Here is a 27,893-nt window from a genome sequence, read left to right on the forward strand (position 1 = left end):
AGAATTGAGGGAGCAGGAAGGCAGAAAGGGAGACACTGCCAGCCGCCGCCATGACAAGCAACATGTGAAGATGCCGGTAAGCCACGAGCCACGTGGCAAGGTATAGATTAATAGAAATGGACTGAATATAAGAGTAAGAGCTAGACAATGATAGGCCTGAGCTAATGGCCAAGCAGTTTAAATAATATAAGCATCTGTATGTTTATTTTATAAGTGGGCTAAGGGACTGCTGGGGGCTTGGTGGACCCGGAGAGAAAACTCTAGCTACATAGTATCAAAGATTTGGGAAGTAGGGGAGGAGTGCTCCAGTCTAGCAGTGTGGTCACTGATGGATTAAAAATGATTTTTCTGGAAGGAAGACATTTTAAACTCTAGGCAGTACTTTCAATTACCCGAAGGGTGCTCAAGCCTAGACTGTGTGAACTGATCTCTAGTGTCCATTTCAGTTTTGAGAGAGCCTCTCACAGTGAGTCCAGGACTAGGAACACTAGAGGAGTCTGCTGGATGGTTGCCTTGCATCTAAATCGTCTCCATGGCTAGTCATTCTGGTTTCCTGGATGGACTTCCTTCACTTTTCAGAAGTTTTTTTCCCCTAGAACTAACAAGATACCAACAGATTCTACACTCTAAATCTTCCTGCAGGGATGACAGGGCACAGACTCCCAAGGGAAATGGAGAATGCAAGCCGCCCAGAAGGCCAACTGGTTGTGCAGTCAGAAGCACAAAGAGTTATTGAGATCTTGCTTTTTCTACCACTTGCTATTGACAGGCTTCCACACAAATTCAAGTCCTGAGATGCAAGCTCCTATAGCATTTACATGCCATCCTGCCAGAGCAAAGCTATACCATTTAGCCATCACCACACTTTTGCCATCCCTTTGCCTGAGCAGGAATCCATTTTTATCTCAAGTAAAACATGTGGCTACATTTCTGTGTTCACAGAAGGTGTTTCTGGTAAACTAGTCCCAGGAAATTGCCAATTGCAATTTTGCTTCACACATATGTTTCACTGAATTAAAATACTGCATCTGGGGGTGTTGGGATGGCTCATTAGGTAAAGGCACCTACCACCAAACCTAGAAACATGAATCTGATCCTTGAGACCCATGTAAGGTAGAAGGAAAGAAGGGACTCTGTAAAATTGTTCTCTGACCACACACATTTTATGATAATCCCCAACACATACAAATTAATAAAGAACTGAATCCTTTTAATATTCGTTTCAATTACCCCATCTAATTTCAAATTTTTAATAGTATTCATTTCAATTACCCATTTAATTTCAAATTCTTTTAAATTGTAAATAAGATGACTTCAGGACAGAAAGAAATATGTTTTGGTCTTTCACAATTCCATAATACAACAAAAAGACCCAAATCAAAAAGTCTCCAATTTCAAGTCCTAAAAGTGAGTTGCTTGTGGACAAGCTAATTTTCCACAAACCTGCTTTTCCTTCTCCTATAAAATATAATAAAGCACCTGCCTTGATCAATTATTATTAAGCATGACAAGCTCCAAAGAAAAATGATCTGGAAGCTTTACTACTTTCTCATTCAAGGCAGGCTCATTACTCTAAATGTAGGACCTGTAAATTTTGGCAATGTTGATGGGTTCTTTTATCGAATCAAGATTACTATTTAATGGAGGTGGTGGTCACATGTTTTTCTTCTATTGAAATTTTATATTTCTGTTTACTTTTAGAAGATGTAGTATGATCTGTACATCATTTTCATCAAAAAGCTTTGGTCATACTGCTAGCTGCATGTTTGAAACCCTTGGTCACTTACTGCAAAAGCCTCAAGACAGATTAATGGTTTAGTTCCTTTTAATTTATCTTTAGTATCTTTTCATTTGGTTTGAATACTGTCCACAGAAGCAACAAGTAACCTATTATAGTCAATATATTTGAATAAAGTAGAATAGGTCAGAAAGTATTTCACTGAATTCCTGTTAGTGAGTTGGAATATTTTTTACTAAAACCTTGGAAAGAAGGAACTTAATGGGCCTTGCTGTTAGATAACAAGCACAATATGAACTATGAAGTATTTATTTGATAAATATCATGTAGCTACAAAGAATATATTAAAAATGATGACAGCCCCATTCAAGGGCTTATTCTATAGTGACAAAGTGCATAAATGATAAAAACACACGCAGAAGAAAAGTAGGTATCAAAGGAAAAATTACTATATATTCAAAGATGATCATTGGGACGAGTATTTCTTTCAATCTACAGCTTTCTGTAATATATTGATTTTATAGTAAGAAAAACATTACCCTTTCCCAGTAGGCTTCCCCCATGGAGCGCACATACTATCCTGGTCCTTGAAGGGTATGCACTATAAGAGTTACCCCACACTGGACATTTCTGGTCCATTTTTATCTATTCTTTTCTCTCTTGTTCCAGTTTCCCCTTCTCTTTGCCCACCTGTCTTTCTCTTTCCCCATTTTTCTCTCTTCTCCTCTCTCCTTATCTTTTTTTTTTTTTTATTTGTGTGCGCATCCATAGGTCAATGTTAGGCCTCTTCCGCAATTGCATCTCAACCTTATTCTTTGAAGCAGTGTCTCACTAAATCTAGAACTTTCCATTTTGGCTTGGATTGCCTGGCCAGCAATCCAGGGATCTGCCTGCTTCTCTGCCCCTAGCACTGTCATCACAGATATGTTTTTCTCCCCAGTGTTTTATGTGGGTGCCAGGCATCCACACTCAGGTCCATGCTTGTACAATGAGCACGTCACCCATTGAGCACTCTCCATAGCCATTTCTTCTCCTTTCATGTAAAAAGATTCAGACATGTTGCACACTATATTTTCACAGCAAATTAATTTATAACATTTTAAAGAACTCCTTGGTAATATGACTTAGTCAATGGTCAGATTTAAATTTGGCTGTTTTTTGTTGATGTGCTTGAGAGCTGGTAGGCACCTAAACCAAGTGCCACAGGGTAAGCTGAGAGATACCTGGACCGTAGATTTATTTATAAACTCCAAATAAAGCCTCCACCTCTCCTTAACCTGAGGGCTGCATATATGTTTTTTATGGCTTCATTTTGGTTATTTGTTTTAAGTCACAGATTTCCCTATCACTTAGAAGATACCGTAGCACCAAGAACAGAGATGATAATCACTCACTATTAGACTCCTCAGAAATAAGTACTGTGCATGTCTTGGTGCTTCTTCATTTTGAGTGTTCCTTTTCTCTACCTTTTTCTTGATTTAGGACTACACGGCTGTTGACTGTTTGTTCCTCTGGTCTTACAGCCTAAGAACCTCACGTTGTTGTTCCCTGAAACATGGTTTTGAATGACTTCATTGAATCCCCGGTTTTTGTAGTCCATGAAGTATCTATTCATTCTACTCCTGGAAGCTATTTTTCCAGGGTTGGTACAATCAGATGTTGTCAGAGTTTTTTTTTTTCCACTTGTTTCCTTGCCTGCCCTGTTGTTTATTTTGTTGTGACCGATTCTGAATGTGTGGTCTTTCTGCATATAAACTTGTTTAAAGCTGTGGATCCTTTAGACCACTCATGTTTTCCTAGAAGTGATGTGTCACTCTCAGCAGCAGTGAAGTGCCCTTACGGTGGCACTTTTGGCAGTATTACATTGCTTCATTAAAACAAAACAAAAACCAACCATGAGAGTTTCAGTCATTTCTGTAGTATTGACCGTCAACTTGAGAACATCTGGGAGCACCTAGGAGGCTCACCTCCAGGTATACCTGTGAGAGTATTTTAATAGCATACTCACTTAAAATAATCTATTTATTGAGAATTAGAGAATCCGTCTTCATCGTTGTTAGATATTTATTTATATAATGTCTAGAAGATCTGAACCATTTTTTATAATTTAGAAATAAGTAATATTTTTCTTTATTATAATTGGAAATATTCAGGGATATTATGAAACATACTTTCAAAATACAAAAATTACCTATTTGAACAGAGGAATGTTTTTTTCTTTTCAACTCTCTCTCCTCTCTCCCCCTTCCTTCCTTTCTCTTTGATTTCCTTATTGATGTTTTCTCTCAATTATATTTGCCATAGGCTTTTGCTAATTTCCTTGAAAAATAAACATACATACATTCATACATTGCATATGATGATTAATTTTAATTGTCATCTTGACCCAACCTACAATCACCTTGGAGAAGAGTCTCAATGTGGGTTTATCTAGATCAGATCGACCTGATAGCATTGAATTGCTATCTTTTCTAAAATCTTGGACAAGTGAAACCTATTGTTTTTTTATATGAACAGAATACCTAACTAAATATAAATTTCTTAACTTGCATTCTTTTCTCAAATAATCCCAATAGTTCATTGTATCCAATTTTTGTTACTGAGATTTCTAACTTTTAAAACTCACTTTGATTTTTCTTTTTTTCTTCATTTATTGAAGACAAGATTCTTTTCTCATGAATGATTACAGTTTCGCCTCCCTCTCTTCCTCCTACTCCCTCTCCACTCCCTTCCCATCCCTCATTAGAAAAGAACAGGCTTCTCGGAGATCACAACCAAACATGACAAAATAAAACTGAAACCATCACATCAAAACTGTACAAGGCAACCCAAGAGAAGGAAAAGAGCCCTAAGAGCAGGCACCAGATTCAGAGACCCACTTGTTCACACACTCAGGAATCCTCCAAATATACTAAGCTGACAGCTATAATATATACACAAAGGACCTGGTGCAGACCTGAGTATGATTTTTCTTTCTTTTAAAAAGTTATTCTTTGGCAATTTAATACATTTATATATTACATTCTGGTGACACCTATTCTTCTACCTCTTTTTTTCCTCTTCCCACTCCTAACCCTATACTTCCTCCCTCAAAATCCCCATCCCATTGTCATGCCTGACTGTTTTGTGTTTGCTTTACAATGCACTGTAAAATCTGTGATAAATGTTTCTCAGCTACCTCAGATTTGCTATGGTGTGTTTAAGACTAGAGAGTTTTCTGTAGTATTCCCTGGATCACAGACGGTCCGGTCAATCTGAATTTCATTCCTGTCCTATCAATTCAGTCACTGACCATATCTTTTATTCTACTTTAAAAATACCTCTCACACACAAGTCAGACCTTTCCCCTAACCCCTGTTTTCTTCCTAGTCTTCATTGAGAACCAACCTTCTCCATTATGTTTTCTATCAAACATTGGACTTTTTTTCAGCGTCTGTCCTCTTTACTATAATCAATATAGATTTCGGTTTTCTATTGAAATGCCTGTGTTCTGGTGTGTTTTATGCTTCCCCTCCTCACCACCACACAACACTTTTCTTAAGTCATATAATTACTGTCATTCTGTCATCTCCCCAGGATGTTATTAACCTATTTTGTCTTTATGCTAGCCTGACCATAATCCCTGACTCTGTTGTTGCTTTTTATTCAATTTACACATGAGTCCTTTACCTTCTGACACTTCCCACCTTCTCTTTTGGTCTCTTGCATTTTGTCTTTGGGTATCTAGTACTGACCTTAAATTGGATAATTAAGTTTTAAATTAAATAAGTGGAAATTCAATTCAAAGACCCACATTTTAAAATTTTTGATCCTTATTTCCCCCTCCCTGGTGGTGTTTTGTGAGACATGGTATCCCTATGTAACACAGGCTGGGCTGAGACTATGTTGTCCAAATTGACCTTGAACTCATCCACCTGCCTTGGTCTTCCATTTGCCAGGATTGCAGATGTGTAAAAACATGTCTGGCAAACTCATGCTCATTGAGACACAGTATTTATCTGTCCTTTGGTTTTGTTTCTTGTGTTCAGGTCATATTTTATTATCAGACCCAGGACTGGAGAGGATTTTGATAGAAGCCACACACAAATAAGGTCCTTGGGTATAGCAGCTTTTTCACATAAAAAGGGGACAGACATGATTCACTGGGAATAAATTCCTATCTGTGCACAAATAACCAATGGGATACTTTCCTATCCCTTCTCCCTATCATATAGCTTTACTTTAGGGTCCTAAGGAACTAACAAATAAATATCATTTTCATACCTCCTTGCTGTCTACCTGAGGGTGTTTGTGCATGTACAGAAAGAAAAGTTGGAGAATTGCTTTTTAACATTAGCCTTTAAAGAGCTTGATATCTGGGGCTCCAGGGTCCAGGGTGAGGGGAGATTGGATAGCTTCCCTCCTTCATGGGAAAATGGCTGCTTTGCTCCACAGACTTCAGGGTACACTGCTGACATTGATTTTATCAATCACCTTCAAAAAAATTGGAACTAGCCCTAGATTCTTCCAAACTCAAATTTTAGTTTCTATCTTCATTATTATTAGGAATTTTGTTATTTCTCAGGTTTTGCCTTTATTTCTGACAGAAGTTACAATGTGCATTACTAGAACAGTCCCATTTTAGGGAAGAACTGAGAAACTATACAATTTTTTTTCAGGTGTAACTTTAACAGAAAAAAAATCCCCTTTTGTGAGCAATATGACAAATGGAAATATAAGTTATACTGGAAAAGGCAGCTGAAGCTATTATTCTTTTATGGAGTACAAATGACCACATTTTGACAATTTTCCCTCTTTTCTATTTAATATATCCAGAATTGGCAAGAACAGCCTGATGGAAATACCACAGGGCTCAGAAGTCTCTTTTCCCCACATAAGAGTAATACCTTCCATGCTTCCCTGGGTCTCCTGCTTAAAGACAATTTTATTATTTAACATTTATCAAACTGCCCAGCACTGTGTACTCTGAGAACACATAAAAATATGTGCCCTGACTAAATCTTTTCCATGGGCATTCACACTCCACCAGAAGACAAACCCATAATGATTCTGTAGTTTGGAGTGAAGAACTGGGCTGAGGCCATGCCAGGGGTTACAAACCTATAAGCCCAAATGCGCCAAACTCAAAGTTACTAAGCAAAGTTTTAGTGATCAGTTATTAAATATATCAAAATAATTCTCATCACAAATAATCTTTCAGATTTTTGGTATTGATAAAATGAGTCTTGAAATTTTTTCATTTTATACTTTAGATTGAATTATGACTTTAAAGAGATGTATATCAAACATAAAAATCCACCAGGAAAGATTTATAATGCAAAAGTTATATGTGGCAAATTTATATATAATTTTTACATTTATATACAGGATATGAATGGTTTAGGCAACCAAAATTTGGAAGTTCTATAAATCTTTTATGCTCATCTAAATCTGGAGGTGTCTGCCCTAAACATTTGATTAGGGCAGGCATGCTCTTATTCACATACCCCTGTAAATTACGGTTTATCCTGACTTACAGCAACAGGACATCCTTCATGTGGTCCATTAACTAACTGTGAGGTGAGCAGATTATGGGTGAGAATCATGATCTAGGAGGCTGTTTGGTAATGATTCAGCTCATTGGTTGCTGTGTTTCTTACTTGCGCTGAAACAATAGTGAAGACAGTAAAATAGAGTTGGTCTTGGCATGGAAAGAAGAGTCCAACAGAAACAAGTCTAGGAAACATGGACAATCCAGAAGCTGAGACTATTGCTTAATTTTGTGTCCATGTTCTTGAAGTGGCAGCCTCACATGCCTTTAGTAAACTTTGAGGATGTCTCCATCATAGTGTAGACACCTGATATCAACAAGCTTATTTAATAGGATAGTGGTTATTTGGCCAACACCCAAAGGATGCAGAAACCCTCTCCTAGTGAGAATTTCACAAATAAATCAGTCCTCTGTGAGTATGGTTAGCATAACTCTGACTTCAGAATCCAAGCAGATTCTAAATATACCAACAAGATCTAGTCCTCTGGTTTGTGGTCCTGATGAACACACCTTTGTCTGCCCCTGGGACTCAGGGTTAGTAAATGGAGTGGACTGGAAGCACATTTTATCTGTGATATCATTCTTTAGCATTTTCCGATTTCAAAACCAACTTGGGAAAATGGACTTTAGGGCTGCATTTTGATGAAAAATTTTATCTGTGATTGCCAGTCTTTAGCACTTTCCCTTCATATTTCTTCAAGATGTAAAATTGGAGTCAAGGAATTCCTTTGAGTTCCCACAGAAATGGTGCCAATTAATTTTGTTTTTTCTGTTCCTCAGGAAACTTCCTTGGCTCAGCAATAATGTAACTTCCTGGCAACCCCTTGGCAATCTTCAACTTAGATATTCTGGAATGCTTTCAGTTTCCGTGGGGGAAATAGTTGGCTCTTATGAGTCCTTTTCCCTTCCAGCATACAGTAGAAGAAATACATTATTTAACCTTTTTAGGGAACCTGTCTCGGTCCCCTGTAAAATCTTAACTCGTGATAATTTCACAAGTCCCCCCCTCCCTATTTTCCCTCCAGAGACATCAGCATTGGAGAAGCATCTATTGTCTTTCCCACTTCTTGATGAAACCCCAGGATAGCTGAAGGATGCTCTGAAAACTATAGGAAGCTGTGATTTTCCATAATACCAAAACAGCTTCATGAGATAATGGCTGAATGGTTTGAATGTGAAATGCTCCTCACAGTCTCACATGTTGCATGCTTGCTCCTCGAGTGGCAGTGCTATTTCGGGAGGAGATTTCAATTTTACAAAGTACAGAAAATCTGGAGGGAGTAGGCATTCTCTCTGCTTCCTGGCAGCCATGATATAAAGTACTCTGCTCTGTGATTCCTCCCCCTCCATGATGGAGTGAGACCTCTGAAACCACGATTCAGGATAAATCTGTCCTTCAGGTTGACTGCTCAGGCATTTTGTTATAGTGAAGAAAATGAAGACTAAAATAACACCTTTTAAGTACCTAGTACGTTTATAATGATCCTAATTATCATTTTTTTGATCATGCTGAAAACTGATTTTCCTGGAGGTTATAGTCATCAGATTTTGAAAACAAAACTTCCTAAGATCTGATGTTCTTTTACTTTTAGAAATAGCACAATATTTTGTTCTATTCTGGTAAATTCTTGATGTCTAAAAGTAAAGGAATATCCTACGGTGACTAATTTAAAATACTACAAATAAGTTGGATTCAAGAATCAAAATGAAAAAAAAAATCAAATAACATATGACTTTTTTTAGTATCCTAGTCCCCAGAGATCTCTTTAAAAGTCTAATGAAAACTGACTTTTATGAAGCAAATGAGCCAAGTATCTGACCAGGTGTATAAAATCATAAAACATTGCATTATCACTAAGGTGTACTGTAAAACTTATTTCCTTCGACCTTTCTCTCTAGCATTTTATCCCAGCATGGAAAGTATTTTCTGTATACATTGTGGAACATGAATCAGTTCTTCTAGGCTCAAGAGAAACCCTCAGCTCTTCTCAAACTGCTTTCTGGGGGACAGACAGATGGCCAACTGACAGACAGATAGCCACCTGTTAAGTACAGGTGCTCCCCAGGTCTCCACCATCTTTCATCTCTTGTGAAAGGAGAAATCCTGAAATTTCCAGATCTCACCTTAAATGCTAACAGAATTGAATTATAACTATGATATTTGAATCATTTATAATAAGAAACACTTAGGGATTTTTTTCTCTGAAAGTGCTCAAAACGCCCACCTTTTCTCTTTATTATTTATAAAACTATTAGGTATGTGTAGGAATCCAAATGGGAGTAATCAGTTTGTTTAAATTGTTAGGAACTGTTGTGATCCTAAGTGCACAAAAACCTCTCTTGGAGTTTTGCATTTGTTTCTTGAGAGATATAAAGGCATGACAAAGGGACAATTTACTTTCAAAGGTCCATGATCCATCCTTACGTTAGCTACTTTTTAATAACTGTGACAGACAGAAATATAAGCATCACGGCTTATTGTGTTTCAGAAAACTGGGAAGCAGAGAAAGCTTAACCCGGAAGCAGGGCTGTGTCCAGTCATCAAAGACTATACCAACTTTCCTACTTTCATTTGCCAAGCTTTTCAAGCTTTGTAAACTCCTACAGTTTCCTCTAACAGTACAATCAATAGGGACCTGGAGGGGAACATTCTATACCTACACCATAGCATTTGACCCTAGTCCTCTACAGGCTTGTGGCTATTGATGAGCACAAATTGCATTCAAATCCAACTTCAAAAGTTGTATCAGTACCAGTACCATTCAAAAGTCCAAAGTCTTCCGAGACTCAAAACAAACTCGCAGCTGTGAGGCTTTGCAAAACTCAAAGAGCAAGTTGTATACTTCCAACAGACAATGACACTTGATTCCAAAAGGGAAGAAGGAAGGGCAGTAGAAGTTTTGAGTAAAGCAGTACTGAAACCCAGTAGGGCAAACATCAAACCCCACATCTCTGCATGGAGTTGCTGAGACCCACTGCTGTGGATCAGTTGCTTTCAACACATGTGGCCTCTTTCTTGGGCTGGATCTTCTCAGTGCCTGCAGGTTTTCTCGGAAGGTTTTCCACACTTCTTGCTCTTCCAACACCCTTGGGTCTATGTCCCAACTTAGATTTCACATTCATGTTGTCACACACAGCTTACTTAGGGGTTCTGTGGAGGGACTCTAACTCTGCTACACATTGTCTGACCTCAGCACCTTTCTGGAACCTTGGTATAAACTTTGATAACTCTGACTTTTGCTTTCTGCTACCTGTCACACCAAGAGCACTATGTAGATGACAATGCTGAGTTTTGCTTCTAGGTCCAGAGGTCTGCTTGGATCATGCCTGTAGTTGCTAAGTGCAGTGTGTGACTGAATTTCCTTAGGCAGACATTTCCAAGGGAATCCATTCAAAGACATGCTCTACTCAGGATCTCCCCGCCAAATTATTTTTTTCAGTTGTTCTCCTTTAAAATGAATATTTTAAAAATTGGGTTTCAGTTTTATACTTGGAAGCCTTTGACGGGTAGGGTCTTGCCACCAAGGCATCATTTCTATCGTTCCAGTACAAAGTGTACATGTACTCTTCAATTGGGCTAGTCATTTCCCCAAACCTTTCTGCTCTCTTACTGTAAATCTAGCTAAAAGCACTGACTCAACATGCTACAACCTGAATATTATGATGCCTTGCAATTTCCTCCACCAAGCAACTTAGTTCATTAATTGTGCGTTTAGGCTCACCTTCATTTTCAGAACATGGGTAGCTGTTTTGCCAGAATGCTTCATGAATGTCCTGTGGTTCAATCGTTTGCCTCTGCTTCAAACCTCATGGGCCTGGCCTTTTCTGTCTCTATTTCTATGAACATTATGGTCTTCTGTACTCCTACCTGAAAGGCTCATTAATCTCCCCGCATAGCACTGCAGGGCTTCTCTGACTTGCAGCCCTAAATGCCTCCACATGTTTCCTAGTTCCGAAGGTCTATGAACTATATGGTCAGGTTTACTAGAGCCACACCCTACCTTCAGTACCAACTTTTGCTATTAATTACTTTTCTTGTTGAAAATGCCCAACAGAAGTAAGTTAAAGGAGAAAGGACTTATTGTTTGCTTATAGTTTGGGAGAGTGTGGTCCCCATAGTGGAAAAGGTATGGATGGATGCTGAAGTAGATAGGTTTGTGGTTACAGGAGTTTACAGCATAGTTTGTTACATTTCAGAAAACCAAGAGGTAGAGTTTTTGCCCAAACTCGGGCTGGTTATAAACCTCAAAGCACACCCATACGGTCTTACTTTCACTAGCCAGGTCTCACTCTTAAAGGTTCTGCAGCTTCCATACACAGCAGCTCCGGACAGGGAATAAAGCACGGGAATCTATGCAGAACCAAGACACGGCTAAATTATGAAATTCATGTTTAAAAAATGGATAATTGCTGTTTAAAGAGAGTGGCACTTTGCATATAAATTTACAAGCAGTATATCCAAGTAATTCGTAGAAGAGTACAGTTCGGCTTCCCCATGTGTTGTGTTCAAGCACCATGTGAGTAATCCTTAGCACAATCTAAGCACAACTTAGCTGCCATGGGAAATGCTACTTGAAGTGAGGAGTGACCGTCATTCACTTAAGAGCACAGCTTTGTTTGAGAGATCATTCATAGCATCCTAAAAGTGGGTCCATTGAGGTTCTGTGTTGATTATTGTTCAGTGAGTGTTGAAAGCTGGTACATGCTGACCCTAGCCTCTTCAATGTCACAAAAGGAGATGGAGCATGTGGGGGTCTGGGGGCTGCTGTGAAGTGATTTTATGGTTTCATTTCAAATGTCTCTTTCTCAGTAATTACCTGTTACCAGTTTCAAGGTGACATAATTTGGGACTGAAGTTATTTCAAAGGTGCAGCTGCATTGGCTCATAGATTACCAAAGCTAGCTACCCTAAGCCCTGTGTCAACTGACTTTTGTGGTTTTTATATTTGAACATTTAGTCGTTCCTGACTGTTGAAAAAGAATTGTAATAAATAGTCTGCTAGAGTCTATCCTTGAAAAAGATCAATGTCCCAGTGAATATTGGAAGTAGAAATGTCCCACCTGTTTGAGACATTTGTGTGATTATAGTAGTCTTTAGCTCTACTCTGCATGATAAATTATTGTTTTCAATGTCCTGGATCAAATGCTGAAGGCAAGAATATACTGGGAAAATGGTTTAATCTTTGATTGGCATTCACAGCCAATTCACCCAATTCTGCTTGAGTAGAAATACCCAAGCTGTTCTCTTAGGAGGTATTCCTTTACAGATCTAAAAAAGGTGGCGGCGGTGGGAGGGGGGCTCCGATGCAAGTTATAGAATTTGTCTTCTCCTTCCTAGTGCGTTGATAACATCACCACAGGCAATATAATGAGGGGTATTTTCTGCTTTTGCTAATTAAAATAATTAACATGCATTGATTTTATTATGGCACAGTTGTTTTGGAGTCAGATACAAACTTCAAAGCAAAATCAATCGAACTCAATTGTATAACCTAGGAGATGTTATACATATTCCTTTAAATCTTATTTAGATTATTAAATAGATTGAATTTAACATTAATACCTGGTTTCTTAGGGAGACTGTAGAACTTATCATCATCAGATTGTCTTCTGGCTGCCTTTTGTTGGAACACTATAAAAATATAATACATAAAATCGATTAGACAAAAGCATTTAAGAATATGAAATACACCATGAAAGCCTCCTTGAAAGCAGAATGCAACATAGCATTTTCCTTAGTAACAATATCTGAATTGTATTCATTTTTGAGTATAAGGATTACTAAAATTGTAATTTCCTCATCTGTACAGTTTATCAGTAATTTTTGGCAAGCATTTTCTTTGGGCAGAGTCCTGTGATATCGATGGAATGCTTCCCTAAACTGGTTAAATCATGCCAATTCCCTTTTTGATATCAGGTAAAGATAAAATCTTGAATTTGTTAGAAGTGATCAATGCTAAGTTCACATGAAGAATCTATTTGCGTAGAAACTACTCAAACTGGCTTGTGGGTGATAAGCAAGCATAATTATTGTTTCTTCTTAAAGTGAAGAAAAGCCTGTTGTGTTCCACAGATGTAATAATAAAACAGGCACTTTACTCTTGCGCCATCTACCCAGACCTCAGACCTATTAAAACAGCTTGTTTGAATTACTTCATTATCTGAAAAGTGCTTTGTTCTCATTTATTATTTCTCTCATGAAATTCTGGGAATTAAGTCAGCATTACTCACCCCATTTTGCAGATGAAAGGTAAAATCAGTGTTTAATATTTATTAAGCACCCACAAAGTTCTGGACACATTCTGGTATTTGTTAATGAAATAGACCAGATCCTTTACTACTTTACTTTTGGAAAATGAGCATCCGGAGTTACATTTATTTTTATGGGCAGTCTGAATTATGGGGTTTGGGAACTCAAAGAGGCCTGGGAGATTTAGTCCGGCCTCATATGTTTATAGATGAGGAAGTAAGCAGCTTGTAAAAGAGCTAAGTGAATTTTGAAATGATCCCTGAGTTGTTAGCGGAGAGATGATTTAGACCCTTAAGTCTTGGCCTTCAGTCTGTTGCTTCCTCCTTACAGTGATGCTGTGTCTCCCATTTAAAGTTAGAGAGGGAGGCTGGGAGGAGCTACAGGAGCATGGTTGTGCTCTTGTTCTTCTTGATATCTCAGCAGGATCTTCCTATAAAATGGTAACTGAGGAACATGGGGACAAGGAGACAGCTGCATGGCACTTGGACATTGTGACCTGGAGAAACACCTCGGCAATGATCATAGAGTTCTATCTTGGCTTTACTCTTATTTAAACCACTCTAAGATCAAGCTCATATATGGAATTAATCAAGAACACATTTTTTTTTAAAACAAATGTCCCAAATCAAATCAACATTTATTAAGCACTTATGTTTCTAGATAATGTGAAGAGAAAGATTATTCCTCTCCATGTCCTCAGGAGAAGAGAATATACTTTCAAATATGATGTATTTGAAAAAATTATACATATAAAGTAACATCTCTGGTTGAAAATCAGTTTTCTTTGTACATTCTGGATTTGGGGCATTTTTCCCAAATGAAATACACTAAGGAGTATATGGCATGTGACTCCATACTTGAGTATGCTAGATTTTTTCCAGGTTGTATGTGGTGTTTTCATCAACTAGTTCTTTAATTTCAATTGAATACAGTAATAACAGGCAGTCTGTGCTGTTGTTAATATTGTTAAGATGTAACAGAGTGTCTAAGACTGAAAAATTGTAGTTGGCATCATTAATATGGGAAATGACTTGAACCCAAAGGCAAATGCAACAGTAATTTTTCCAATTAAGCAGCACACTACCTGTGAGTTTCATGGATCCAGCTGAGGTTTGGAGCTGCAGCACATTTGAAAGCAGACTTCTGTTTCTAGCTTTCTTGGTGTGAATTTGCTCTAAATCCAATTTATCCTGGATATTTTTCTGCTAGCAACAAATGGCCTATGTGACATGGAGTCAATGCTGCTCTTCAGTCACTAGGCATTAGTGTGATTTCTCTAGGGTTGAGCCAGGGTCAGTCTGGAGCTAAGAGTGGACTACTGAGACGGATGGTGGAATGAGGAAATGCTGATAACAGAGCTGTAGGGGGAGGTTGGCAGCAGGTTACTGTGCTGAGATCCCCTTATATCTAATCTGCCTTAGAATTCCTTAACTCACCTGCAGCTGCACCCATGTCATTTCCCTTCCCCCACCACTTGCTGAATCCTTACAAAAATCCAGACTTAGTAAATGGTCTTAGCATTGCTTTTAACGTTCAGAGCTGTTTTTCATATACAAAACAGCCACAAGAAAAGACCTATTATTTGTGATCAGAAGGCTTAGACTAATAGAAAAACTAGAAAGTTGAACCACAGACCAGTAATAACTAAAAAAACAAAACAAAACCAAAAAACATTGAGACAACTCTGACCCTCTGTGCTCGAATTCTTGGACAACATTGTTTCAACTACATTGTGCCTGGTCAATGTCCAAAGAATGCTACCAATGCAATTATGACAAGTCAACTTGGCTAACCTTTGCACAATGAAATCTTATTTTTCTCTTGCTACCTACAGTTAGAATTTGTAAAGAAAAAAGATGAACACAGTACTTAAGCACAAAAAATCAACAGAGGAAAAAGCCAAAAACAAAAACAAGTTTTTAAGGTTCAAATAATCTTAAACAATACAAATGTCTTAAATGACACCCTCATTTATTTTAAATATTGGTAAAAATGACTTCTGTAAAAGTTTCTCTGGAATATAAATGACATTGAATGGAAAAATTAGCATAGTATTAAATATTCAAAAATGTTAAGCAAAGCAGAAGTAGCAGAGGAGGAAAGGGTGAACTGGAACAAGTTCTCTTTCACAATTTGTCTTTCCAGGCTGTTCGGCAGGAACACTCCTTGTGTCGCCCTCAGTTATAGTCTCCTGAGAACATAAGAACTCATTCCGAGAGCCCCTTTCTGGAAAAATGGACAAAGCACCCTTAGCGTTATTGTCTAAGCAGTTAAGATGATAAAAGTCTGTGGGATAGCAAATGCCATTCATGAAGATTCGAAGGGCAAGTTATAAATCCCATGATGCTCTGTGCCCATTGCAGGTGGGGAATGAAAACACATCTGTACTGTGTTTTCTTGCAGGGGATGAGCTCCTAGAAGGAAATGCTTTATAATTCACTTGACAACCTATCATTAGGTTGCCAACAACACAGCCCAGAGCTGTACAAACAAGGTCCTGGGGGTGTACAGGTTTATCAGACAGTGTCCAAACCTTCCTACTTTTCACTCATTTAGACAGAGGTCAGACATGCTATTAGCACCCACTGATGAGAGAGGAGAGAGGTAAGCAGTCAAGAAAAGGAAGGGTCAAAACCAGTCCTTGTAGCCCTGATTTCCCATCTGTTTCCCTACTACATGCTACATGAAAGCTAATCACAAAAAGGCAGAAGAGGGAAAATAAAAAAGGAACCAACAGCACCTCCCCCTTTTCCGTAGGTGTCAAAGGAGGGAGGGAAAAATGCTGTAATGCCATAGGTGGTCCCAGTGAGTCATCCAAAGCTTGTGGAAATGTACAAACACTCTGATAGCTTGAGCCATTTAATTGTGCTGACATTAGTTCCACCTCATTATCCGGGACATTTAGCTAGCACAGTTCACCACATCACAACAGGGATGTGGACATGGATCTTTCACCTGGCTGGAGCGTACAGACCTATGCAAATTGGAACGATGCTTGGGCGTTTAGGGAGAATATGTGCCTACTCAGCAGCCAGTGCACACACACTCATTAATGTTGGTACATTTTCCTTTGAGATTGGCAGAGACAGGATAGGGGAAGAATATAATGACCTCAAGGTAAGTTGTGGGAAGACTGAAATACAAGGGTGGTATTCACAGATACTTAGCTTCCTAAGGAAAAAACATCCATTTTCTTTCCAATCTGTAACAGAAATTTGAACTTGATTGGTAGATTAGTATGAAAATCCTCTTTCTGCAAAGAAAAAAATCTCACAATCATTTTTTTCCTCTACATTTCAACTTAATTGAAGTGGAGCTAGAAAACAAACTTTTTATTTGAATATTTATTTTAGTTTATACAAACAAGAATATTTCTTTTTTTTGGGGGGGGTTTCGAGACAGGGTTTCTCTGTGTAGCTTTGCGCCTTTCCTGGGACTCACTTGGTAGCCCAGGCTGGCCTCGAACTCACAGAAATCCGCCTGGCTCTGCCTCCCGAGTGCTGGGATTAAAGGCGTGCGCCATCACCGCCCGGGCCAAGAATATTTCTACTCTGAAAATGTTTCCTATCTAGAAAGCTGGTAAATTCTGGAAGAAGACAGGTGGTTTTGTGGAATTGAAGCTTGAGGCCATCACAATGAGTTTATTAACTAAGGCTCCATGCATCCCTGGGTAGGCAAGTCCTCTTCTGTTTACCAGGCAAGCAACACATAGGGAACACCTGCTGTTTGCCTAGCAGCATGTTGACTTGTTTTTGATCATTCTATTCCTATTCCGTTAGAAAATGTTATGAGAGTAAATATTAATTGAATAATAACCCCATTAATCTTTCATTTCAAAGAGAAATAGCTTAGGTGGTAAGGGAGCCACTGAAAGCCTCCAAAACTATTAGGAGTTTACCTTTTGGTTTATCCTTGGTGATTATCCAAATGGAATTCTCTGCTCTTTCCCCTCTCTGTGTCAGAAAATGCTTTCATGCTAGATACAAGTGGGGTCATGGTTTGGTTTTGTTGTATTTCACAGGATCATAGGATCTGGCCTTTGAATGTCTATTTTTATATTCCATTTGGTTATGTGAACTTTGAACAGTCACTAAATACTAAATAAACTAATAGAACTCACCCTATGGGGATTGAAAACATCCAAAGTGAGGGCTGTGCCCATTTGATCTAATTGTTTTCAATGTTGGTAGCTGATGAATATTTGGAAAAACATGTACTCTAGTATATATGCATATGAAACTATGTAAGGGGAGAAGCAGAAGGCAGGCACTAAGAGGGAATAGAGAGGTTGCTTTACCTTGTGTCTACAGAATAATTTAAAATATCATCTGAACCATTTTTTTGTGTACTGCTCTAAGCCAACCACAGAACACATGCAGCTTTCATTCTCATGAAAATGCAGAAAAGCAGCTATTATGAATAATTAACAAAGATAAATTTTTAAAAAATGAATTGAGATTGTGCAACTCTCACCAAGTTACACAGCTTTGAGTGCACAGTGACATCAAGTTCAGTTCTGTCTCTCTTCATGGGGCTCATGAATTTTACTGATGAATTTCTTTCAGGGGGGATGCCTCATACCATGAAAGCTCCATAGAGCATCTCATTTTTCTCTAATCACGTAACTCAGAGTTAAAAAGATGCTCACAGTAAAAGTGCTGGAAAAAAAAAAACATTGTAGATTCAAGAAATTTATAGTGTGTGTGTTTGTGTGTGGTGGGGGGGTTGGGGTGTCTTTGTGGGCAGCTGTTAAATGACCATTATCTAAAGATTTCAAATGTTTACTCTGTCTTAAAAATGGCAACTTTGTGGATCTGAGTTTGCCAGCATTGGTACTACTGACCTTTTATACTGTATAAGCTTTAGATTATAATTGTCGAAAGCTAATCTTTAAAGTGTGGGATGGTCATCAGGTACCTCTGACCTCTACCTCCTAGGTACCTCTAGCATTATCTTACTTGTGAAAATCAAAATCTCTCTAGACATTGCTAAGTGACATCTGGGGGTCATTAAGAATTACTACCTACAGGATTCTTTTGGCTATCCTGGTTTTTTTGTTTTTCCAGGTCTGTGAAGAATTGTCTTGGTATTTTGATGGGGATTGCATTGAATCTGTAGATTGCTTTTGGTCAGATTGCCATTTTTACTATGTTAGTCCTGCTTATCCATGAGCATGGGAGATCTTTCCATTTTCTGACATCTTCTTCAATTTCTTTTTTCAGGGACTTAAAGTTCTTGTCATACAGGTCCTTCACTTGCTTGGTTAGTGTTACCCCAAGGTATTTTATGTCATTTGTGGCTATAGTAAAGGGTGATGTATCTCTGATTTCCTTCTCCGTTTCTTTGTCCATTGTATATAGGAGGGCTACTGATTTTTTTGAGTTGATCTTGTATCCTGCTATGTTGCTGAAGGTGTTTATAAGCTGTATCAGTTCCTTGGTGGAATCTTTGGGGTTGCTCAAGTATACTATCATGTAATCTGCAAATAGGGGAAGCTTGACTTCTTCCTTTCCAATTTGTATCCCCTTAATCTCCTTATGTTGTCTTATTGCTCTGGCTAGAACTTCAAGTACAATATTGAATAAGTATGGGGAGAGCGGACAGCCTTGCCTCGTTCCTGATTTTAGTGGAATTGCTTTGAGTTTCTCTCCATTTAATTTCATGTTGGCTGTTGGCTTGCTGTAAATTGCCTTTATTATGTTTAGGTATGTTCCCTGTATTCCTGATTGCTCTAAGACCTTTACCATGAAGGGGTGTTGGATTTTGTCAAATGCCTTTTCATGAGAATAGGAAGAAGCAAAGTGCTAGAGAGGCCCACAGAAATCCACAAAGATACCCCCACAACAGACTGCTGGCAATGGTCGAGAGACAGCCCGAACTGACCTACTCTGGTGATGGGATGGCCAAACACCCAACTACTGAGGGATCTGGATGCAGAGATCCATGACTAGGCCCCGGGTGGATCTCTGGGAGTCCAATTAGCGAGAATGAGGAGGGTTTATATGAGCAAGAATTGTTGAGACCAAGGTTGGATAAAGCACAGGGACAAATAGCCAAACGAACGGAAACACATGAAATATGAACCAATGGCTGAGGGGTCACCAACTGGATCAGGCTCTCTGAGTGGGTGAGACAGTTGATTGGCCTGATCTGTTTGGGAGGCATCCAGGCAGTGGGACCGGGTCCTGTGCTCATTGCATGAGTTGGCTGTTTGAAACCTGGGGCCTATGCAGGGTTGCTTGGCTCGGCCTGGGAGGAGGGGACTGGACCTACCTGGACTGATCCTACCAGGTTGATCTCAGTCTGCGGGGAAGGCTTTGCCCTGGAGGAGATGGGAATGGGGGGCGGGCTGGGGGGAAGGAGAGGGGGGCAGGAGTGGGGAGAACAAGGGAATCCGTGGCTGATATGTAGAACTGAATTGTATTGCAAAATAAAAATTAAAAAAAAAAAGAATTACTACCATAGGTCAGTTGAACTTCTTACCACAGACACATTCAACAGGGTGTAGTAACATACTAAAGGCAAAACACAGAAAGTTGTGGTACAATTGGAAAAAAAATCTAAGTGCTTGATGATACTTTCATTCATTTTGCCCCTTTTATATAACCAATGAATTGAATCCTTGAAAGATGAGGCTGATAAGATTTAACTTTATATCACTGTGCTAAGAGATGGCCTGGAAAGTCCTCTGGTTTCATTCAGCATTTCTGTGAATGAGCCAGGAAACTATGGTGTTCTGCTCTGAGGACAAGGAGAACAATTCATTAAACACAGGTTGCACAGCAGTACTGCTTCTGTCCAATGAACAGTACATACTCAGTCATCATGATGGCTCCTTTGTAGAGCTGGATCAGCACCCTTTCACAGAAAGATAAAGAACTTCACTCAGAAAGGCAGGGGCCCTAGCCTTATATAGAAAGATGATGATGTCATTCTGTTCTGAGAGCACCTGTGACATGCATATGGTGTTCTGAAACTAAATGGTTTGGACTAGGTCACCTAGGCAGAGAACGGGCAGCAAGGCTCTCGCCATAAGACCTACTTGAATATATTTCTTTACTAAGGAAGACTGAAGCCACTCTGCTGTCACATTTACAACCGTGGGAATTAATTTTCCCAAGAGTTTTCACAAGGACTCTCCACCTCCAATTCATTGTATGTAATCAGTTTCAAGTACAAGTGAACTGCAAGTGGAAATTTTAGGCGAACAAGTGAGTTGCACTTGACATTTAGGGTCTTGGTAGCTGAGATGCCCTGAAGAAGGTCGTATATGCAACTTTGTTGTACTGTAAAATGCCAAGGATACCTCAGGAGCAACTGCAAATTGAGAGGGGCATTGTATTCTGCTCCAAATCAGCCACATGGACTTGGGCCTATCATTGTCCTATTAATTGTATGAGGGGAGAATGAAAAATGATTCAGTAATGCTAAAACCTTTCCCTAATAAGAGTTCACATCTGTGCATGGTCTAAGATGGAATTCTCCTACCAGTCTATCTGGGCCATCCTGACCACCATTTTCTTTCCTTGATTTGTTCTAAATCAAGAATTCTGTCACTAAAAGATAGTAATATATAGAATCCCACTATATTCTTGATGCCTAATGAGCCTGATCTTGTCCAATATCACAGGGAAAGGAAAGTGTTAAGAACATGAGATCTGAGAAGAGGATGACCATTTAAGAAAAAAAAATATTTTAAAGAAAAAATAACTTTTCTGTTGTAGTTTGTTCTTAATCTTGGGGAGTGTTTCACATAAGCATCACAATCAGAAACATGTCTTCTGATAAAATTGATGGATGTGAGTTCAGTTTTGAATTGCTGAGTTACATTTCTATGGGTGGAGGATGATGGAATGCAGAGCAGAACTTCTCTTCCATATGTGATCTACAGCATGTAGAAAAAGGAACAACATATGGTCATCTCGGAGCCTTGTTCTGTTTTGTGCAAATCAGTGCTTCAAATATTGGATGTTTTTGGGCAGGAGAAAAGGAAATAGGAGGCTGATACAGTCTTTGTACTATCTTCCGTACTCTTAGTGAAGTCTACTGTAGCCATATAGATGTGAATTTTGCCTCTTCTATCATTGGTTCACTCAGCTAATATTCATCAAATTCTCTCAGTTTATGAATTCATCATTGAATGTGGAAACAAGGATTTAATGATGGGAAGGAAGATTCTGAAGAAGCTGATCTCTTCCACTGTGGGTCTTGTAGGTTAGAGGAAGGAAATAAATATGAACGCATGAAAGTGAAGTGAATTTATCGGTGGAAGGAGCTCATGGTTCAGTGTTTACAGGTGTGGGTAATAAAATGATAGGGGCTCACATGCTGCTGGTACCGCTTCCTAGTTTCATCATTGGGGCAGTGCATTGGGACTCTCTTAGCATCAGCTCCCTCATCTGAGATTAGACCGGCAATGTAAACCACACAGGGCCGCTATGTGAATGAGAGTTCACAGAAGTTGCCTCCTACTGATATCCCCAGTATCTCAGTAGACCACAGACTCTCCTTTGTGCCAGACACTGTACTTTTTTTTAGAAAAATCTATTTTCTTTAACTTCTGACTTTACCAGAACCAAAGAAATATATAGAACCCCTTTCTACATTAGAATTAGTATATCAAAGTCATTCTTTGCTCAGATCCTAAACAAAGGTATTTCCTACAATGTCAACATAGCTTCTTCTAGCCCTCTGTTTTTTTCTTTGTTTACTGTTTTCTTCAGTTCTGCACCTTACAGCTTCCTCTTTGGCTATGTTATACTGTAGGTGTGCCAACATCTTGTTGCCACTCTGTTCTGTCAAGAATCACAAAAGGTGCAAATTGATGTTCTCCTGATGAATGGATAGTGGGATGAAATGACATTCCATTTAGTAGATCTGCTTGAGTGGGAGGACTAGGCAAGGTGTGGAAAAAGCCTTCTAATGCTGGGATTCTAGGCAGGCATATCCATGTCTGACTTTGTACCGGGCATTTGAACTTCGATCTTCATGCTTGCACACTAAGCCATCTCTTCAGCCACCAGTTGCTCATTCTGAATACATAACCCAAATTTCCTATTCTCTTTCACTCTAATTGACTTTTGTAGAATTATGTAAGAACTATCAAATTAAGTCCATCTTTATTAATGAAGAATTAGCATGATCAAAATTTTTAATTATTTCTCTATTCATTTATTTAAAATTTTCATTTGAGAGTTTAATGTAAGAATGATGTATTTATATCACCTCCACCACTCCTTTATTCATTATTTTCCTAAATTTAAAAAGAATTGGTGGAAATAATGGGGAGGAAGTTTAAAGTGTGGAGAGAGATGGAAGGATAGGGCAGAGAAGGGAGGGGTAACTAGTACAAAGAGTGAAAAGCCATATGGAAACATTTTATAGAAGAGTTTAACTGTAGTTACCCTACACAGTGAATTATGGTCTCCCAGGAGTCATAGGTTGCAAATAAAAAGCCCATTACCAGATCAGTAGATACTACCCCTTGGTCAGAGATATGCCAGAGAGCTGCCACCCCCTACATAAACAATACATGTTATTTCCAATGCTCTTATTGCCCACCATGACTTACCTTAACTGGTAAAGCCCTATTGCTGAAGACACTACACATCTGATTTTCACTAAGAAGCTGATATTTTCTCTCTAGATTTCATAGTACAGGAAGGTAACATGAGTCTTACACATGTATGAACCCTATGGACTATAATAATGATGGTTGTGGGAAGCTATGCCCATGGGTACTATAATAGTATGGCTGTTATGGAGGGAACTGTTTGCCGCTTGTATTTAAGGCCCATTCCCCAGGAGGAAATGTTTACCTTGTACTGTAAAGCTGGCCAAGAACCCACGGCTGTGGAGATTACAGCACCATGTATGAACCTACTTTTATTATTTTGCTAAATGGACATAATATCAAACTGCCCTCTAAATTCACATCTTTCAACTCACAGATTAGTACAGCACTCCTACCTAGTCAGAGAAGTTTATTGGTGTAATGAATGGTATACTTAAAACAGAAACGCACAACTGCTCAAAAGGCAGAGACTAAATGACTGTGGAGTGCTCAGCCACAAATGGGACATGTATGTCACCTCTGAATCTCCAAGGTTCAGGGACCATTGTGGAGAAGAAACAAAGATTGTAAGAGCAAGAAAACTGGAACAAAACAGTATCGTCTGGACAGGACAAGACTGCTACAGGCTTGAGCTCACAGCATCCTTGGCTGCTTGTACAAGACCTGCACAGCATCACAGCAGTCAAAATGCTAGCACAGAGGGAAGAAGGACCCAGAAGACCCCACGCCTAAATAAGGAACCACTGGCAGTTAATGGCTTCTAGGAGCAGGAGACTCAGGTTCCTTTAAGCATGTGGCCCTGGGAGGTAAATCTTGTTCCAGGTGATGGTTCCACTCACATGGGTATAGAGGCAGCATAAATTGGATTATGTATATTATTTTTTTAAAAACTGAAAGTTGGGAGGAGGAGGTGGATATGGAAGAAGTGGGGGTAAATATGATATTGTATGCATGCATAAAATTCTCAAAGAATTAATAAAATATTACATTAAAATTGGGCCAATGTAACTTACCTGTGACTTGAAAAGATGCTTACAGCCTTACCTCATCTCCCAATCCAATTTCTCCCATGAACCAAAGAATACACAAAAAAATCATATAATAAGGGCTGGGAACATGGCTCAGTGCTTAAAATCATTGGCAGCTCTTTCAAAGGACCCCGGTACAATTACCAGCACCCACATGGTAGCTTACAAGCCTCTGTAATTCTATTTCCAGGACACTGAGTGCCCTCTTCTGGCCTCTGTGGGTACCAGGCATGCACTCATCTGTCTATGTAGACATGCATACAGGTAAAATATCCGTGAACACACAATTTGAAAGTTGAAAAAATCCATAGACAACATACCTTGGGCTATGTAAGGTGTTGTTTCTTCTTTGAAAGGGATGTGAGTGGGTCGGGGGGTGGGAGCAGGAGGTCTGTTTATAATGAAAGAACGATTTCCAGTTCTTTTCTTTATGCTCTTACTGGCCAGGATCAGATCATACTCGTTGTCATCAGTCTCGGCAAATGCATATGGGTTTTCTTCTTCCTCCTCCTTCTGTGATTCATCTTCTCTCTTTTCTTCCTTGCTGGGTTCCTCTCTTGTCTCTTGTCTCGCACTAAGATCACTCCAGTTTTGACTTCTTTCCATTTGGTCTTCCACCATTTTCCCTGCTTAGGAAATATTTAGTTTGGGTTTACATTATATTGTATGCAATATTCTTGCTGCTTTTAATTTGCTATATCATCTCAAATCACTTTACTCACATGTCATTGAGACAATATGAAAAAGGGCCCTGTCTCTAGTAAAATACTTATATATGACTATCAAAATTCAAAAAGAAAAGTTGGTTGTTTGATTCACTTACACAGCTTAGAATTGCTAGCTCTGCAAAGAAAATAATATATGTTTTCAAAAAATTATCATTTCTTAAACATTATTTTAGGTATATATTTAATATCAGGAAATTGAGTCATAAATCTATATCTCAAGCTCCAAATGCCTTGAAAGTGGTGTTTTTAAGCATAAAACTCAGACATGTTTTTCCCTAGCAAGATATCTTCCCTTTTCTACTGCTTGTACTGACTATTTCACTTAAAACCTAATTTCTCTGAAAATGACGTGAGGGACCAGCCATATGTACATGCTTCCGCTGTCTGTCCTAGCACTGACAGACTGACTTTCAAAAGTGCAACTCTTGATTTTCACAGGTGAATATGAACCTCATTCAGAAATGTGACACCAAAGTGGAGACCTTGATATAATGGACATTGTGGGCAATCACTGGCTTAAGGATTAGGTGTGTGATTAGAATGCACCCGCATAGTCAGGAAAATATTTACCTGCTTTGTAAGAATATGCTAAGACATCTTTGTAGCAGTTGTTAAGCTGACAAGCATATGAAACACTCTGGTTAATAAATTAAAAATAACCCATACTCTCTACTAGGCTGATGAGAAGGTCTTTCCCTATGGACATTAGTGTTTACTCTCATTTTCAACTTGCTCTCTTCTGAATAGTGTGGATCTGATAATAATTATTGAAGTTTGGATTTTAGTGGAAAAACTTAAACATTCAGAGGAAAAACAATGAATAGAACCACATCAAAGAGTATTTTTACAAGAATATTCAGGAATTGCTTTTGGTAGTTCTAGGAGGGGTAACCAGGACACTCTTCCAAGGCATCTTAAAACTATATTCTCCTGGTAAGTTTAACCTAGCAAGTGTTAATTTCCTATATGCCTGGCACCAGCTTTAAAATCATTACGCCTTGCCTCTTTCTGCATGAATAATATGGCTTTGAGATTTCGACTTCATGACTTCTGTTTCCCTGACAGCCTCCGGGTGAAACCTGATTAAGTGTGTGGGAAAGACTTTTACAGCACTTCATTTTTAGCAAAATGTGTCAACTGTCTCACTTTTATGAACCCATTTCCTGAGCTGTTCCCCACCCACCTCTCTTTCCAACTCTTTCTAAAGTTGGACTCACATTAGAAATCATACATTTTACTTTTTATCTTCCAAAGCATCAGCTTGTGCTTTGAGTTAAGGAGTAGGGCCCGAGTTTTCTCACTCCAGGTTGTATACTAATAAATACTAAATGAATCACTCCTATGAGCGAATCATTTCAACTGCTGAAATAATGGGGCACAAGTATATTGAAAGGAGAACCCTGGAAGTATGTAGCATATTCTAATTATAGGCTCTGAGGCCTTGTGTCTGAGTGGCAGATGGGTCATAATGATAGTTCAATCTTATGATTGTTGTGAAGGTTGAAAGACGCTTCATAGTGGTGTATATTAGTACTTTATCCAATGAGTATGTCTGCAAGTCTCACTTGTAGAATTGGATGCCCATTTTCTATAACTCAAGGACAGATTTTGACAAATGGGCTCAGTGGCCAGGAGTACTTGTTGCTCTTACAGAGGACCTGAGTTTGATTGCCAGCACCCATATATTGGCTTACAACCATCCTTAACCCTAGTCCCATGGGATCCAACAGACATAGCATAGCACAAATACATTTGTTCAGGCCAACCAAACATTCATAAAGTCAATAAATCTAAAAAGAAAATTAAAAAAAGAAAATGTATTAAAAATATCTTGACAAGTAATGCCATTTTCTTTTCTACTCATTTTTCAGTGCTTTGGGTGAAAAGATGAATAAAAAAAAAAGATATGAAAGTGAAAAAGGGATCAGTTGACAAGAGGAAGGGGACCAGTGAGAAGGGGACAAGAAAGTATGGGGGAATGAACATGACAAAAATAATTACATATATGTATATCATGTATATTAAAATGAAACCCATTACTTTGCTTAATGTTTTCATATTTTATATATAAACTACAAACAAATATGACAATATGCTTTTTTTTTTTTTTTGGTTTTGTCAAGACAGGGTCTCTCTGTATTGTTTTGGCACCTGTCCTGGATCTCACTCTGTAGACCAGGCTGGCCTTGATCTCACAGAAATCCGCCTGGCTTTGCTTCCTGAGCGCTGGGATTAAAAGCGTGTGCCACCACCGCCAAGCTAACAATATGCTTTTTAAATAAAATCAATGTGGTTTTTTGGGGAGGTCTTTGCCTCCTATGTGTGGTACTTTTCAAGAGATATATTAGCTAAAATTATAATTTTGGTCATAGGTATTTGGTAAATTTATGAAATAGTGGTATTATGTTTCTTAGCTAACATTGTATATGAAGACTTACATTATAAAATTATGATGTAACATTACATATTGCAGATATTTAATCTGACCCAAGATACTATTTCCATCTTTATTATTTAAAAATTTTACATTTGAAAAATGGAGTAGAATTTTGTGGCTAGTCTTCTGCTAGACTGTTTTTTTCTCCCACAGATTTTTATGCACAAACTTCACTCTCTCAAGAGTGCAGAAAAGCTTTGCACATAGGTGAGCAATGAATGCATGCTGTATGAGCCAGAGAAGTATCTCCCAGGTTTAGTTTTCTAAGGTGTTGTAGAACCTGAGTGCAGCTTATATTGATAAACGTGAGCCTTCCCAGAAACAGGGTCTTGAAGGGCAATAATGCTAAATTTTGTGGTTTCAAAATTCACTTGAAAAAAATTTTTTATTTCATATGTATGAATATTTGCCTGCATGTATGCATGTGTACTAAGTGTAGTGCACAAAGAGGTCAGAAGAGGGGGATAGATACCTAGGAATAGAGTGCCAGACAGTTGTGAACCATCATGTAGGTTCTGGGAATTGAACCTGGGTCCTCTGCAAGAGCAGCAAGTGCTCTTAACTGCTGAACCATCTCTCCAGCCACTTCAAAATTCATTGTTTCAAGT

General features: G+C 38.6%; 1 protein-coding gene across 1 annotated transcript in view; it reads right to left on the reverse strand.

The window, feature by feature from the left end:
• The window catches only part of Bank1 (B cell scaffold protein with ankyrin repeats 1), a 230,354-nt gene that overhangs the window by 17,930 nt on the left and 184,531 nt on the right, over nt 1-27,893 (reverse strand). The window contains exons 10-11 of the mRNA XM_059266624.1: nt 24,441-24,746; nt 12,832-12,900 (exon numbers count right to left, since the gene is read on the reverse strand). Of these exons, the coding sequence (XP_059122607.1) occupies nt 12,832-12,900; nt 24,441-24,746 (375 nt within the window). The remainder of the gene's footprint in view (nt 1-12,831; nt 12,901-24,440; nt 24,747-27,893) is intronic.

This window comes from Peromyscus eremicus, chromosome 6, assembly GCF_949786415.1.
Source record: "Peromyscus eremicus chromosome 6, PerEre_H2_v1, whole genome shotgun sequence".
Taxonomy (NCBI): Eukaryota; Metazoa; Chordata; class Mammalia; order Rodentia; family Cricetidae; genus Peromyscus; species Peromyscus eremicus.